This window comes from Polyodon spathula, chromosome 19 (assembly GCF_017654505.1).
Source record: "Polyodon spathula isolate WHYD16114869_AA chromosome 19, ASM1765450v1, whole genome shotgun sequence".
NCBI classification, from domain to species: domain Eukaryota; kingdom Metazoa; phylum Chordata; class Actinopteri; order Acipenseriformes; family Polyodontidae; genus Polyodon; species Polyodon spathula.
Window position 1 is genome coordinate 26,435,763 of NC_054552.1, and position 17,424 is coordinate 26,453,186.

General features: G+C 37.7%; 1 protein-coding gene across 5 annotated transcripts in view; it reads right to left on the reverse strand.

Annotated features, from left to right (window-relative positions):
* LOC121295129 (transient receptor potential cation channel subfamily M member 7-like) overlaps window positions 1–13,242 on the reverse strand; it is a 42,668-nt gene extending 29,426 nt beyond the window's left edge. For 2 of the 5 annotated variants that reach the window (XM_041219544.1, XM_041219541.1), the window contains exons 1-2: window positions 1,826–2,234; window positions 744–823 (exon numbers count right to left, since the gene is read on the reverse strand). In XM_041219544.1, the coding sequence (XP_041075478.1) occupies window positions 744–823; window positions 1,826–1,870 (125 nt within the window). In that variant the 5' untranslated portion in view covers window positions 1,871–2,234. Of the gene's footprint in view, window positions 1–743; window positions 824–1,825; window positions 2,249–13,086 lie in introns of those variants that run through there. The other 3 variants (XM_041219543.1, XM_041219545.1, XM_041219546.1) reach the window with 3 other exon arrangements.
* Window positions 13,243–17,424: the final 4,182 nt, after the last annotated feature.

The window sequence follows — 17,424 nt, forward strand, 5'->3', positions numbered from 1 at the left end:
TAAGGCAGGTTAAAATTAACTACAATTCTGCACTAGACATAAGTTAACATAAACTAGAACCACTTCTACCCCAAGGATAATTTCACACATTCTTAAAACAAGTCCTGTCTTGGTTTCAGCAGGAAAGGAATTCCAGCTTAAAGGATCACTTTCAAGTGGAATTCTTAACAGATAGCACGTAGAAGACCAGTCAGTTGCTTAATGCAACGAGTCAATGTTAGAAAACTATTACAAAAGACTGGCTAGTTATGTACAGTATATTCTTAAGGATCTGGTTCAGTACCAATAATATTTTCAATCAGAAAACGTGTGTGTTTATGAAATAAACTAGCTCACCAACAGTGGACAAAAAAGGTCCTTAATTTTACAGGAAATGAATACCAAGCCATATTTAGTTTAAAACATGCTTCAGTATAGTTCAAATGGTCTTACTGTTTAGAATTAAAATATATATACATTTATATATGCTTGTGTTATCATAAGAATGTATTGTATAACAACCGGAATGGAAGCCTTTATTTCAGTAATTCAATGCCACTGTGTCTGTTCCTTTACTCTAAAACCCTTCCCTTTCTCACCATGCGCACTCAAAACAACAGTTTATTGTTGTGTTTAAGAATAAGATTATTTCTTAGAATTAGCAGCACCTCCTGGACTTTGTATCATATTTCACAAGAAAGGCAAACCCCATTAGCAGCAATACTGGTGGTTGAGTTGGTGATAGCTCATTGAAAGCACTTTACCTGTGAGGATCTTTTGAAACTGGCAGTATGTACACACATTCCCGCTTGGTGAAAGTGTTTTCTATCCAGGATTGCTGGGACTGCAAATAAAGAAAGAAAAGGTTGGATTATTATTAAAAGAACACTATGATAAGTGCATGTCAAAACTGAAGCGCTGAAGTGTAATGTTCTGTTATGTTAGCACATAGATGTGTAAAGACAGTCTAAAGCAATGATACATGTGCAAGACAAAAAGACCACTAATGATAGCAAAACTTAAATGCGATAGGAGACGGATCCATTGATACAAGTTTTTTAAAAAATGTGTTTTATCATATTCGTCATTCAACAGCCTGTTTCATAAATTAGTTATGCAATGCTTTTAGTCAACCGTGAAATACTATAGAGAGATAAGCAGGATCATATTTAAAACAGATGATAAATTGTTAAATTTGAAACACAGTCTTATTAGAATCTGTATTTCTGATGCACATTTGATGCATCCTAAATGAACTAACATGTTGATGGGTCCAAGCGAGCTGCTAATCCTGGATTTGTATCAAAATCCTAAAGGATCAGAGGGCAGCTCAATAAACAAACACATCTACAATCAGAGGAAACTCTTTGTATTTGCACTGCAAGTCTATTGGGATAGGTTCACAGGCAAAATCCGGCAGTGGATTAATAGAGCATGATGCAAAGAGTATGCAATTAAATGTCCACTCCCAAAACGTTTTTGTTTTTGTTTTACCACTAAATTCTATAGAGCCCCATTTTACAGTCCGCATTCCAGAAGCGCTGTAGTGATACCAGAATCCATCCTTCTCACTTTCAAATAAACACGCATTTATAGTTCAATAATTTCAATTCACATGGATAGTAATATATTTTCACAGAAGTTTAAAGCCATACAACCCCATATTATATAGTAGTATATATAAAGTTAAAACATATAAGTTCAACATTTCCAAAAGAAAAACAAAAATAATGTTTCTTGATTCATAACTACATCTAAAAATCAGTAATATTCCAAAATAAACATATAGACCTAACACAACAAAATGTAAAGAGTTTAAAACACTGCCCCAATAAACTAAATGTACCTGAAATTGTACATCTTCTGCTTCAAATGAAGAATACTGGAACATAATAGGTGGTGTTCAATCATCTCCTTAAAAATCAAAGACTCTTCTCTCCTGCTCTGTACTGTATGCTTCCTTTTGTTCTGGGCACTGGGTCTTGCTTAGGTGTCAAAGTCTAAATGCTAATGCCTTAAACTCCCCAGAAAAAAAACACCCAGCTGCCTACGTGGGCTCATTTGTGGAGGGAAAACAAATCGCTATCTAAGACAGCTGATGGAAACTGCAGAGTTTGTGTGGTGAGTAAAGTGGTCTAAAATGGTATTTTTTTAACTGAGCTTTGATGTGTTGCATCAAATACAGACTGTGCTGTTGCTATGGTCTCTTACAAAACAACCCATCTTGCCTAACAAAAATCATCTAGGCTACACTTCTAAAACACTTTTAAAAACAGTATTGCTTAATATTTTTGTTTTGTATTTAGCCCTTAGGGAAAACAAAAGATGAAAAAGAGTGGCTGTATTAACATCTACCACTGTTTAGATTATTAAAATAGACCTCCAGCTACAGAAATTGTTTCATTTGAGGGTGTCCCAACAAACAATTGTGTGTATGAAAACTAAAACGACACTTATTTTTTATTTCGGAACAGAATTTGAGGCTATAAAAAAAGGAGGAAGATTAATATAATAAGGCACTAAACAATATGAATTCTCAAATGGCACACTCCCAAAACATTTAGTTCTGCAACACTCACTCAGAAAAAGATCCAGATTGAGAAAAACCAGGTCCTTGAAAGGATTGCATGACTTCCGTACTCTCTCAGTGTAGAGGCCCACATTAAATTGCTACAGCTCTCCCAAGCTCAGAAAAATATGTAGGCCAACACAGTGCACCAGGCTATCGCTAGCTCCTCAGAACTGTCAATGAAAGATGTGGAAAGGGGATATTCAGCCTCTCCAGCCAATAACTTCATCATTAAGCTTTTGCTCCAATCAAAATGAAAACTTACAACCATGCAGCACTGTATGCTGTGTGTCTGTTCTAGATTTAAAATATCACTATGTAATAAGCATACAGAACATATACAGCATACTGTGGTCGTTCTTGTACAACCTCCAAAGAGGGTCAAGTGAAGTGGTCTTGATAAAGGGCTGCTTTTAATAACATAGGAGGGAATATTTCAGGATTCCAAAATGAAATGGACTGACCATTATTGAAGCGGTGTTTATTGAATTCACAGATTATTACACTGTTGTCAACTTTCCAAAAAAGGGAGGGCAAATGTCACATAAAGGCAAACACCTAATAGTTAAAGCTTTAGTGATAAGGACCGTCATTGCCGTGATGTGAATATGCATTGAGAGATTAGTCTACGCTTCAATACACTGTGATCCAATCCATGAGAATAAACTCTGCTACATACTTCTTTTTGAAAGGGCAGCGTTGCCACAGATTTGATAAGCCATCAATGCAGTTCTAAATGGAAACCGATATGACGACTACTTAAAATAGAAACGATACTGTGACAATAGCCATTTAAGTAGTAGCTAGGTGCCGTATCAAAACAGGGCTCTCCTACCAACCAAGACATGGACAGGCAGGCTCTATTTTGATGCCAATTTTTGGAAAGTATGGAATTTTTTTTTTTTTTTTTTTTTTTTTTATGTCATTGCTAGAGATCTGTAGTATTTTTGCTACCTGCAATTTGAACGTACCATAGGAGAGTTTTCCTACAACTTTTATACCAGAGGTCAAACGAATCCCCTGCAGTAATAATTAACCCCACTCATTTCTTTCTAGCTACATTATGGTATTCAAGTTCAGATACAATCTTTTACGCTGGCATACTAATTCGCTGGGTGCTTTCAATAAGTACTGCTAAACTGGGAACATTCACTGCATCAACCATGGTTCATTACAATTAAAACCTCTTATCTGATCAACAGCTTCACTACATCTTTGGTGCCCTTCCATGGATCAGCAAACATTACAGTACATATTCCCAGCCATTAAAACTAACCAAAACCAACTGTTTCCATTGAGAAATCCCAGGACAGTAACTCAAAGAGCAAACCTACTGCTCAAAAAGCAACCACTTGATAAAATGTAATACGTAATATCACGAGTATTTGATAATTAAACAACAACACAAAACTCCACTAGCAACTGCAATGATTGAGATGTACAGGAAAACACCTGCTGTTAAATTTACCATAAGGCCAGCCATTCACTTCAAGTTTAATCATAACACAACCACTGAATTAATCCAGTATAGCTTCACTGTTACCTGAACATTTCATTTTGTACTTTCTGTAAGGCATACTACATGGGAAGTGATGCAAAGAGAAAGCCAAGGCAGGATGCAGTTCATTCTCAACACACAGCACGCCACAAGGAAAACAGGGTATACAAATGCAGGGCTGGTATCCAAATCTGAAATGAGGACTTCCTTTTGCAGGGTAACAACAAGAACTTTTAGTAGGGGCTCCACACCTCTGCTGCCCAGGAGCAGATGGAATGACACTGCTAATTGAACTCGATGTACTGCTGGGCTCATTATCATCATAAGGGATCAAGCTGCCACCATTTACTTACTTACTGTAAACCTCTGTATCTGTAAACCATAACATAGGGTCAGGATTACTGGAAGTTTCTGGTCTATTAAACTTGGCCGGAGATATTTGATTTTAAGAAACTGTACTGGTATTAACCTACCACATGGAATATATTCCAGTCATTTAAACACACACTTTTTACAGTATTTATGGGTTATCCATTTTTGCTCAAACAAGATGCCCAAGCATAATTTTAGGCTTAAGGCCAGTTTAATTTTTAATGAAGGATGTTATAGAGAATACGATTTCCTTTGTCAATAATCCGATAAACACCCCCATACATAGAACTGCAAAATGAGGTGTCATCATGTCAAGTCTTCCTCAATGTACATTTTTTTAATGTATAGTTTTTTGTTCAATTCAAAAGAAACGTTGCTACATTACTTTAATTTCATCAGTAACCAGCTCCAGGTAAATATGCACTCCTATCTTCAATAGAGACAATGCAATAGCTCCAATGCTCCGGTAATTAGATTTGGTTGTGGCGACTGGCATTTTACTGAAGTTCAATAAGAACAGACTAACCCTGGATTCTACAACTACTCACAACCTGTCACCAACGGGGTCCTTTCACGGGAGAGCATGGTCCAAACTCTTAGGTCCAAGACTAAATCAAAATGCAACATCTCTAACTTCACTGTAATACGTCATAGGATACTCGCTCTTCTGCTCATTAAAAAACAATTCAATATATTTGCAGGGTTCGACATCAACCATGGCCTGGTGGCCCGGGTCGGTAGAGATCGCAGTTTGGCCTGTAGTTATGAAGCACCGACTGGGCCGGTGTGTGTGTGTGTGTATATTATATATATATAACATGGCTTCCGTTTCATGAATCCAGGAAAATGGGCCAGTGTGCCAAAAAGCTGAAAACTCATTTACAAACCATTTTATATTACAAACAAAAATATAACTACGAACTAACCCTAACTTTCCCACCGTACGTCATATCTGAGACCGTACTGAAGTGCTGTGTTGATATTCATTCAAAATCTATTACAAATTGGGTTTTCTACAACTAAGAAACCAATACCTCAAAAGGAAAGTGCCGAAATCAATAAATCATAAATTATGACAAAAAAAAAAAAAAAGACAATGGAGGCTTTATTATGACAGTAAAAAAAAAAAAAATTAGACTAACTTTGTCGTTAGTTTCCCAGGCTCTCAGATAAAACATCAGCTTTATTTGCTGTGAATTCAACATTTCGTTTACATCATATCCAGTCTCACAGTAAGATGTCCCGATGGATACCCAGATACGCGATCGAATTGTCTATCTTTTTCATTTGGGATCCGATGTGTTCATGCCAGAAATGCCATTCAGAACTCGCTGGTATCACTCGGCATGATTGGCGCAGACTTGGCAGAGGCTACACAAGCGACAACGCTCTAAGAAGTATTGTTATTATTATGTATTATAAATATTGTTTTAATAGTATTTACTATTATGATTAGGGAGGGGAATTTAGAATAGTTTCCTATTTGAATACACAGGGTGCAACATTTTTGTGTATTCGGTTACCCGAACTCTCATCCCTTAAGCTCCCAAGGATAAAAGGCGAATGCGTGTGTACAAGCAGACAGCATAACAGTGTAAGCCGGTAAAGTTTAGCCGGGTTCACAAAGTGTACAAACAATGTCCTAGACGAGATTTCTTCATTCAATACCCTGTTTCCTTAGGCACAAGTTCTTCCTTTTGTTTTCTGAATTAAAATACAGAACTCAATGTGCAGCAACATCACAGCGCGTATCTCTTCCAATTAAAGCAACAGTAGCATAATATTGCGCAAACCACCAACATCACAGCGCGTATCTCTTCCAAATAAAGCAACAGTAGCAGAATATTGTGCAAAGCACCAAATAATTTTTGCTATAGTGCATTCAGAATAAAATAACACTTATCATTGAGCAACCTAAATATTCTACATTTGTACATTCTAACAAATAATATTTATTAAATAAATCTTAATAGTGTAAATATTTTAACCTTGCCAAAACAATAGAAAATACAGGTAGTGGACAAAAAAATGGAAAAACCAATGCAAAGTCACTTAATAGATCGTTGGGCCACCAAGTACAGCTAGTATGATTTGTATGCGTTGTGGCATAGTAGAGTCTACCAGATCTGTAATTCTGCAGGAGGGATGCAGCACCATTCTTCCACAACAAAGTCAATCAACTCATGCCTGGTTGATGGAGGTGGAAATCACTGTCTCAGGCATTGTTCCAGAATATCCCGTAAATGCTCAATTGGGTTCAGATCTGGTGACCGAGAAGGCCATGACATATCGATAACATCAGTGTCATGCTCATCAAACCATTGGGTGACCACATGTGCTCTGTGGATGGGGGCATTGTCATCCTGGAAGACACCCCCTCCCCCCCCTCCCCGGCAGGAAAGAAATGCTGCAACATGGGGTGAAGAGGATAACTCAGTACCATTATGTAGAAATTAGCATTGACATTTCCTTCTAAGGGAATGAGTGCACCAAAACCATGCCTGTTCACTGTTGGAACCAAGCACTCGGGGCTGTAGAGTTCTTTAGGTTGGCGCCACATGTGCACTCGTCCATTTGTCGAGAACATGGTGAAGGATGGTTCATCTGACCATATCACATTTCTCCACTGCTCGATAGTCCATTGCCTGTGCTCTTTGTGCCACTGGACTCGCAAACGTGCATTGCCAGGTGTGATGATTGGTTTGTGCACTGCAACCCGACTATGGTATCCCGCTCTGTGGAGTTCTCGGCAGACCGTTTTTGATGAAACTGCCAGCTCGCGCCCCAGGTTGAAATTTGCAGTCAATTGATCTCCAGTTGCTTGCCTGTTTTGCCTTGCACTTCGAATTAAAGCACAGATATCACGATCCTGGAGTATGCGTTTCCGTCCACTGTTGCTGATGATGTCTTTCCCTCGGAGTTCCAAGCCAACATCACCTTGGACACCATTGCTCGTGAAACATCAGCAAGTTGAGCTGTCTTGGTCACTGAAGCTCCTGCCAAACGCGACCCAACAATCACCCCTCTTTCAAAGTGATTGAGGTCTCCTCTTGCAGCCATGCTAGCCATAATTATAGGCAACCAGGCCCATCCAGCATTTTTATACATGACCTTAAGCATGCTGGGATGTTATTTGCTTAATTAATGCATGACTCACACCTGTGTGGAAGCCCTTGCTTTCAATATACTCATTTACCCAGGTGTTTCCATTTTGTTGTCCACTACAATAGTTTAAAATTACAACTAGCCATAAAGTACTGACATCAGATGAATCTAAGTCAAGTTACTTTGTTTATTCAACAACCTGTAAATAATTCAAAACAAGGATACTTGGTCAGTGCAAATGTTGACGTTACTCCATCCATTCACAGAAAGTCAACAGTAGATGTTTTCCATTGAACTGCAGGCCAGTTAAAAAAATAACTCCTTTCCAACTCCAAGTATCTTGCCTTTTATTTGTCACTGCGTTGTTCTGCTTAACATCTAGTGCGTCTTTACATTCATCACAATGCTAAATTACCTTTCTAACTTCAATGTTACTCAAGTTTGGATTACTTCTTTTAGCACTTGATATATACATTATTTTACTTCAGTTTACACTTTCAAAGTTCGCCGGTGCCATGCTCCCAGACGCTGTTTCAAGACTGGCTAGCAACTGCCACAGAAGCTGCTGTGTAGTCATTTCAGCAGAACCATGCAGGGATCTGTTAACATTTGCTGACCTTTTGAAAACCTGCAGCTTTATAATTAGCCTGGAGATAACATGCCGTTTTCAAATAATACCACAGAACAACTCCAGTGGGTTAATTCTTGTCCTCCATGCTCATAACTTACAGGTAGCATTGTGATCTGTGTCTGCGAGCCAGCTCAGAATAAGATTCAGGATGTTGAAACATACCATAAAACAGTCAAATTAATTATAGTGTCTTCAAACTACACCTGCCCACTTCAATATACGCCTACATATTATAAAAATTAGTCTAACTCCTAAGAAACAAAAGGATACTTTTTTTTTTTTTTTTTTTTGTAAAGGAAATACAAGAAATCAATCCTTTTGAAATCAAGGGTTTATCAGGAAAGAACTGCAATGCATTTACACTTCAGTGCTGTGTTATTCAATAATGTATGTGTTCATTCTTAAAGACAAGTACAATTTGACTCAAAAGATAGCTGGGATGACAATTACATGCACCCTATAACTGTGTGGCAGATGGCACTGTTTAGGCATTTATTACTAAATAACCTGCTCTTGGAGACTGGAGCCATAAGGTTTACCATGATCTATGTGCACAACCAGGGGTCATATTAAAATATTTAACTGGGGTGTTTAAAAGTGAAGGTTGTGTAAGTGATAATGATGTTATTTGTTTCTTAAACAATCACTATCGTTAAGCAACAAGAAAAACTACAAATCAGCATAACCCTGAAAACGTATTGGACACGTCACACAGTAACATTTTGTACTAGAAAACTACGATAAATGTATTACATTGGCAAAATACAGTAGAGTGATTTTTTTTTTTTTGTATCAATGATAAGTGAGAGGGTAATAATCTTGAACGTGATTATCAGGGAAACAAACTGAAAAGTTCAGGCAGAAAGGAATGCTGTACCTTCTGAAGATGCCAGAAGCTAAAACACTGAATCATCTTAATGGGTTTTTTCTTTTTTTTTTTGGTAGTGTTTTTCTGTTGGTCAGTTACTTTTTGTGTAAAATTATTATGTCTGATTGGTTTGCACCCTTTAGAGTCCAGATACACCTTGGATAGTGCTGGAATAAGAAATCTTGAGCATGGTTTCAAGGTTTCACAGTTTGAGATAGATTCATCTTTCATTACACTCAATGGGACTCATTCACCATCTAGAAGAACCTACCCCACCACTGTCTTAGCCCCTTGATTGGGGAATATCCCATTCCTCATCTCCTCCCTCCCTCCCTCTCTGTCTGCATCACCATTTTAAGATACAGAACTCTGAAGCTATACTTTAACTACAACTGCTGCTGCTGGCGTGTAGTAACACAAACACAGCTGGAGCATTAATAGACAAAAAGGGACTCAGTCTTTGATACTTTAAGTGTTTTTATTCTGCTTTCACGGTTTCATTTTGAATATTTTTTTATATATATTTTGTTTACTGGACCAACCTACCTGAAAGGCATTATACAAGTGTACAGAAGATTCTCAGACTACATATACTGCGTCTTCAGCTTCTGTTTTTATCTTCTTGGGTTTATTATTTATTTTTGGAAGAGAAAGTCTATTCTAAATGTTCTCTCAAACCACCATGCTATCAGTGGCACTGGAACAATTTTTAAAGTGGGGGTGCCGAAAGCCACAAAACAGTAACCGCTGTATATGATGGAAGGCATTCACATCTAGGGGGTGCTATTGCACCCCCAGCACCCCTAGTTCCAGCGCCCTTGCCTGCTAGTCTACATGGTTTTCTCATGACTCAGCTGTTTGATGCTGCTGGACACACTTCATTATTCCTCTTCTCATTCAGACTCTCAATGAAGTCGTAATCTTCTCAGCTGGCTGGCCCTGAATCTCATCTGTTCTCTTTCCTACACTAGCCTCCTGGGCTATTCCTATATTCGCACTGCAGGAATGCAATACTGTAAGAAAAACACACAAGTTATAAACAAGTAGCATGTAAAACTTACAGCATACTGTGTACAAACAGGGATAAGAAAATATAGCTGAATTTGTAACCCATGAATATAACCTTGCTGCAGCAGAGGCATACATTCCAGAAATCAACTTATTTAATTAAACATGTCAATAGCCCTTTTAAACCAAGGGCACGGTCTTAGTCTATTAGTTTATCTGTGTTGTTTCTGTTGTGTACTGTAAATAGCAAATAGCTGTCTATTAAGCCTTCCCACCACTCTCAACAAGCTACTGTAGTTGCTATTCATGTGAACGTTTCTTGAATGACCTGTGCAACATGAAGAGGTAAGTGATAGGATCTCCTAAAGCACAGCTTCAGCACTTCAAGGAGAGAATTCCAGTTTGACCGGTGTGCTATAATTACAGAAAGTTACCCGAGATCACAAGGAACTAGAAATGAGGCCCTGCAGGTATTAAACCAAGCTCTACATCTGCAGATACATCCCAGTATACATGCAGATGATGAATACAGCCAGTAGCAGCCAAAGTATTAATTACAGTACACAAATACCAAAAAAAACCATTTGTTCCATCAGAAACACATCTAAAGAAAGGTTAGCAAACACGTCGGCTGTCATTGACTGAGGATCTCAACCGCTGCACACTGCGCCACAAGTTACTACCCAAAACCACATAGCGAGTGGCTAAACTGGGATTTGCTATCATGAATGGTTCTTAATTCTTAGTTCTTTCCACAAACTCTAATCTGACATGAATATTGTACTTTGATTTTTCTCACTTTCATCATGCATTTAAAATATAGAAAACGAATTCCTTCTTCCCTCTTGTATTTGCTGCATGTAAAATTAAATGTAATCTGCAAGACGACAGGACAGAGTAGGTCAAATTTTTCTGCCAGTTTATTACTTTCGGAATACTAATACACTATCCTGGGACTACACAATGCATAAAGCTTAAGTCATTTAAAGTCTGCCATCCAGTAGGTGGCAAAACATCCTTTTTTGTCTGTTACAGAATTATCAGGACCCGCCAGCTTTCAAAGAACAAGTGTGTGCAGCTTCAAGAAATTTTACTTTTCAACTAATATTTTAGCTACAAAAGGGTGCTGGCATAATTCTGCACACTACTGTAAAATAAAACCTTACAAACATACATTCTTTACTTTGATCACAAAACCAAAGTTGGATTTAGTAGCTAATTTCAATGCTTCAGCAATACATGTTTTGCTTCTCTCTCAGATCAATGTGTATCTTAGAGTAAATCTGCACAGAATTTGTTTCCCAATAAAGTTATGCCCTTGGTTTATAAATCCAAGCTTCACATCTGCAGATAAATCCCATATATATGTCTATTATTCCAGCTGGCAGAATTTCAATGAAGTTCCACTATTTTATATAGTATCTGTCCACATTATAGAAACCAGATTGTTAATATTTTACTGATGCATCACCACTGACCAAACAATGTGGCGAGGAAGTACAGTCTAGTTTCATAACATCTTTCAACCAGATCAGCTTATATTAGTAATGTTCTCTCTATGTGTGTTCTTTAACTCATGCCCCTTTACCTTCAGGACAGGACTCAATCATGTGATTGTCACCAAGAGAACAGCAGCAAAGAGTCACATGTCACTGCCCTTGCTTAACTTATTTAAAAAAAAAAAAAAAAAAAAAAGTACTGCAATTTTATTGCCAGCTGGATGTCTGGCAGGCATTAGTCACTCAACATCCGCCAAGTTCAGTAGGAAATCAACATGCATTGCTTTACTTTTTATAATGATGAAGTACATAGCACACATTGAAATTATACTGTGGAGGAGCAAAGCCCTAAAAATAAGTAATGAAATGGTGAAGTCTGCAAATCCAGCTACTCAATGAGTATTTGTATTTATTTATACACCATACAATAAACATTACAAATATCATTACTGAATGCTTCACCTCAACCTGGGGGTTTGTTAAAATAAGAGCTGTTTTTTATGGTACCTACTGTATTATGCTGTTCCAAATGGACCTGAAGAAATAGTTATTCATTCCCTAAATATTCATCTGCTAACGTGCTGCATGATGCCTAGCAAAAACATCCAGGAGTGCTGAAATGATGCCTTGCCTGCAATGTATTGATCAAACAAACTACCCTACTTTTGAGGCTGGGGACATTCGGTTTCCCAATGCATCCCACAATCATTTTCAGCCGAAACAACTGCTGTTCTATAAATACAGCTACTGTATTATAGTGTAACAGAAATATCCCACATAGATACTAATGCACACCAAGCGCAGCACTGTATGAAAAACCGGATATGCAGAATCTATAACGCAGAGATTATGTAAAACATGTGTTTGAAGTCCACGCAGCTATCGAAACTGTATATTTCATAGTAGACAGAGCATGCCAACCATGTTCAGAACCCATCGTGGGTCAAACTGTTCCCGAATCAAATACAATAACCCCAGCATATGTAATAATTTTAAAATACATCGAACGTTTCGCGAAATCTTTAAAATGTTCGTATTTTTCTCAAGAAAAGTAGCTACAATGTGTAATTTACAACAGCACAGGGCAAATGCGCTCAGCCACTGTCAGTGTGGCAAACATAAGCAGCCCGACCGCCAGTACAAATAAAACCCAGTCAGTCATGCAAATTGCAGTACTGTTATGTGGCAATTCATATCAAATGTATTAGCATTTCCACACCACGAAATTGTACTTGAACCCTTAGGCACGTGTGCCTTGACACCACAACTTTCATATTCCGTATTAAAATGCTGAAATAGGTTTCCAAGGGCTTGTCTTTTCTTCAATGACAAGCCCTTCTCGTATACGGACAGCAGGCAATACTCGTGCATGGCAAAACGCTCGCCGGCTACAATACAGCAAACCCCACGCACCTCTGTCTACCGTGACAGCGCACACCGACCTGACTCCAGCAAATTCCACTCACTGCTTGATACCGATCTCTACCCCCCGCCAAAGCACAAACCATTCTTGCGCTCCACTCTAATGAAAACAGACATATTCCCCGTGTTGCGTACCATTCTCTTCACCGTTCAAACTCAGGAAGAGCCCTTCCGTAGCTTTTAGCCATCTATCGGCGGTGGTCTCGGTGTGCCGTGGAAGGAAAGCCCGGTTGACGTTGGAATTGTCTGCCTCAGCTGCAGCGGAAGGTAGCTTTTTCATAATTGTGCGACTCCGAACTGACGCTACATGACGAGTCAGCTGAGTCATTCCGTGAGTGGTCACATGTGGCTGGGCGGGGCGACGTCTGGAGAACCTTAGAACGTATATTAGTAGGTGGAGTTTTGCACCCTTTTCTCACCGAGTGTTGATACCTTTAGTTCTGCAATGCAATTTTACATTTTAGGAAAGTTTGATGTGAATCATACACGTCTTTTATGCCATGTGTTAGATCGTATTATAGAGCTGACTTGACCTTTTCTTTCGTCAGCGGCGTTTCTCGTGAGCGCACGTACATTGTGTTAAACTAGGTACACGTGCAACATTTTATTATTTTAAAATAAAATTCAGACATTCGTTGCAACACTTGAAGTAGCCTAACAGAAAATTCGACCTTGGTGTAAATTTGTAGCCTGACCAAAATAATTAAAACCACCCAGTATGTTATAGCAAATCATTCATTTTGAAACTACTCTTGATTTTTTTGTTATTATTAAACCACAAAGCACAGCAGATTATTGTCACTGGTGTCATTTAAATCAGTAAAGAAGTGGACTGAAAACCTTCTAGAACAGTGTGCATGTCTGAGAGAGTTTAGTGTGTTTTTGTCTTTGAAAGTTTGTAAAATGCCAGGTTTGGTCCGTCTTTAAAGATTTTCTATTAGGGCAAAATAAGCATAACATGCATTGGAATAAAAGCTTATAGAATCTGTACAACGCGTTACACCCCTAAACATCATTATTTTATGAGTTACAACCTCATGTAAAAAAAAAAGGTCAAATTACAATAAAAGCACTTTACTGTATAACATAAGTGTAGAGCCCAATGACGAACCAACAAGTCTCGTGACTCATTTTAAAACTGAATAATTGTTATTTTTTAATTGTCCATTTACCTTTTGCATTTGCCAGTTTTCCTTCTTAAAGTGAACGAGAATTCATGCTTTGCTTTACAACCGACTTGGCGAGAAAGTAATCTCGGACAGGTGATCGTTTTTTCTAGAAGAACTTGCATGTCGTTGCTTATCCGTTTTCATGGAAATTGCAAAAATAACGATAATTTTCATGTCTGTTATTAACATTACTGCTGCATAAAACAGTAATTCAGGAAACTTTCAACCTATCAGCAAAAATGAAACAACACTTAAACGAGTATTTAAACATCATCAAATATGTGATACATATTTACACTGAACAAAAATATAAACGTAACATGCAACATTTTCAAAGATTTTACTGAGTTACAGTACATATAAGGAAATCAGTCAATTGAAAAAATTTCATTAGGCCACAATCTATGGATTTCACTTGACTGGGAATACAGATATGCATCTGTTGGTCACAGATACCTTAAAAAAAAGGTAGGATCATAAAACCAGTCAGTATCTTGTGTGACCATTATTTGCCTCATTCAGCGCCACAAACCTCCTTCGCATAGAGTTGATCAGGCTGTTGATTGTGGCTTTTGTGAAAGTAAGCACCTTGCAACTTCAAAGCTTTATAATCAACCTCACACCGCCAAATCAAAGGTGTTGGTACCATTTAAATGAATGTTTTGTTTCTTATTTAAAATGGTCTCAGCAGAATAAAATGTAACCCATAGCAATGCTAAAGTGAAATACAATGATTTTAGGACTGATACATAATGCTTTTAAAAGTTATTGAGATTTAAATCAGCCTTTGGCACTTGAACAAAAAATATAATATTATATATATATATATATATATATATATATATATATATATATATATATATATATATATATATATATATATATATATATTATATTACACCAGGTTTAACAAAAAATCTATTTGGGGTGTCAATATCAAATCAAATCTTAAAACCAGAATCTTTATTTTATAGTTATGGATGTGCTACATATTTGTTTTTTTAATCCAGGTTCCTTTATCTAATTCAATATGTTCATATTGCACACAGTGCCATTATGTTGTACATTAAATAGGAATTACTGTACATTTTAGTTGACAGATTAAATGCTAGCTGTATCAGTCCAGAGATTATAGACAAAGAGAAGAAGGTGTGATACATTTTATTGGACTAACTAGAACAATAATTAATCACAAGCTTTGAGATCTTGAAACCTTGCGATTAATTACTATTTATTTAGTCCAATAAAAGGTATCACATCTCCTTCTCTGTCTTTATTAAGTATGTGTTTTCATAAAAAGAAAATGGTATCGCTCTTTTGATAAACGTTTAACACACCATATGTATTGCAGTTATACCTGAACTCTTCAGTACACATCTTAATGGGTTACCAGCAAGCTGCAAAAGCCTTTCCAATCTACAGCCATACATAAGCTTGGTCCTGTGTAAAGCAGCTCATTAGTGACTCACAGTAATAAGCTTATTACAGGGTTGATGAGTTGCTGTGTTTTTGTTTCATAGTGATTAAATACAATCTGACACATAAAGAAAAGAAACACATACACCCAAAGCTGTTTTCAATCATTGTTTTTAATAAATGAGATGAATAATGCGTTACATTGCATGCACAAATAAGAATGCACAGGGCTGAACACGGACATGGGCAAAAACAGCTAGAAGCATTTGATGAGATTACAGTCAATCTACTAATGTGGAGTTGAAGGGCACCGGTCCATGGGTCCTAATACTGTCGCCCTTCCTCTTTGTAGTAATCCAGTTTGGTAAAGTCGATGGAGTACTGTAGTCCGCAATAGAGAAGATTTACAAATTTGGTGGTACTAAGATTAGTCATCCGTTTAGTTCTTTAAAATAGACCCCCACCAGTAGCTGTCACTTAAAAATGAGTCCCAGTTTTCAATTCATGCTATAATTAAGATTAATAACAAAATGAATGTGTCAGATGAGGTGAAGAGCTTATTTTGTTCACCTGGTAATGTACTGGGTTTAAATAGGGGGACCTGTGTTTCCCCAGAGGGAAAACAAAGCAGAAAACAGTAACACAGCTGCTCCAACTATACCTGCAACAAAGTTGTGCCTTGCTGGTCGTTTTATATAGGGGAATCAAGAGATCTTCTCCATGCACCTGTAGAACTCTGTACTGTATTTTACACAGCAAGGCTGGCATTGACAATATAAGGCAGCTGAAGCTGGTGAATGCTGGCTGAGGAACAAAGAACAGTGTTTTATTAAAGCATGTGACCACCAACAACTGATTTCACTGTAAACATACACTGAAAAGTGTACAGCGTCAGTTTCCCTCAGCAAATCTATTTTATTATCATCATTGGTAGCCTTGCGTTCTCTGCATATTAATACATTGCAGTTTTATGGCATTGCATATTTAAGGTAATTATGTTGTGTTAAAGAGATGTATGTTACTGAGTGATAGTGGAGGAAGTCATGTAAAAGTGCAGTTGCAATGGAAATCACACACTTAGTGCGCTGCCTGACCCGGTTACGAATGATCACTACAAAGCAACTGCCACCTTGCTCTAATAGCAGCCTAAAAGTCACCTTGTTGGTTGTAGGTTCTCTATATAATGGTAATAAAGCTCTATAAATGGTAATAAATGGTTCTCTATATAATGTACCTTGCTGTGGTTCTTTAATTTTCCTATCATGATATAGCATTGCGAAGCAGCCTATACTTCCATAGTAATACTGGATTATAGATTATGTGTCACTGCAACTTTATTACCTTGTGTAAGCACAGCCTCACACTGGATTGCCTGGCAGCCTCGCCTCACCTCGTGCTGTCAACTCCTTCTCCTGTTCAATCACGAGTTCATGATTTAATGAGGCTGCCTCTGATTACCTTCTAGGTGAAGTCATTCATTCACTGGGGTTGAGGCATGGCCCTCTGATGAGCCAATCAGATCCAGAACTGCAGTACACCTTCAGGCTGAAAGCTGGCACAGCTCTCTGTGGTATGATACAGAGTAAAAGGAAAACTTGTTTGTACCAGTGTGTCCCCCTAAGCATTCTATTAATCCCTCATAATCCCTCTGCACAGCTAATTATCCAGTGCTTACATTTTTAGGTATAGCCTGAGAACCAGTTATAATGGCCATTTATTGCACAAGACAATTCCACTGAAAATAGTTGACTACTAATCTGCTATAATAATAATATCTTTATATGGTGCCTTTCATAGTGGACCACCATCAGAAAGCGCTTTAAGAGGTAGGCTGTGAACTGTGTACTTTATGCTGGGTCACTTACAATAGGACATTGATTTAACATCC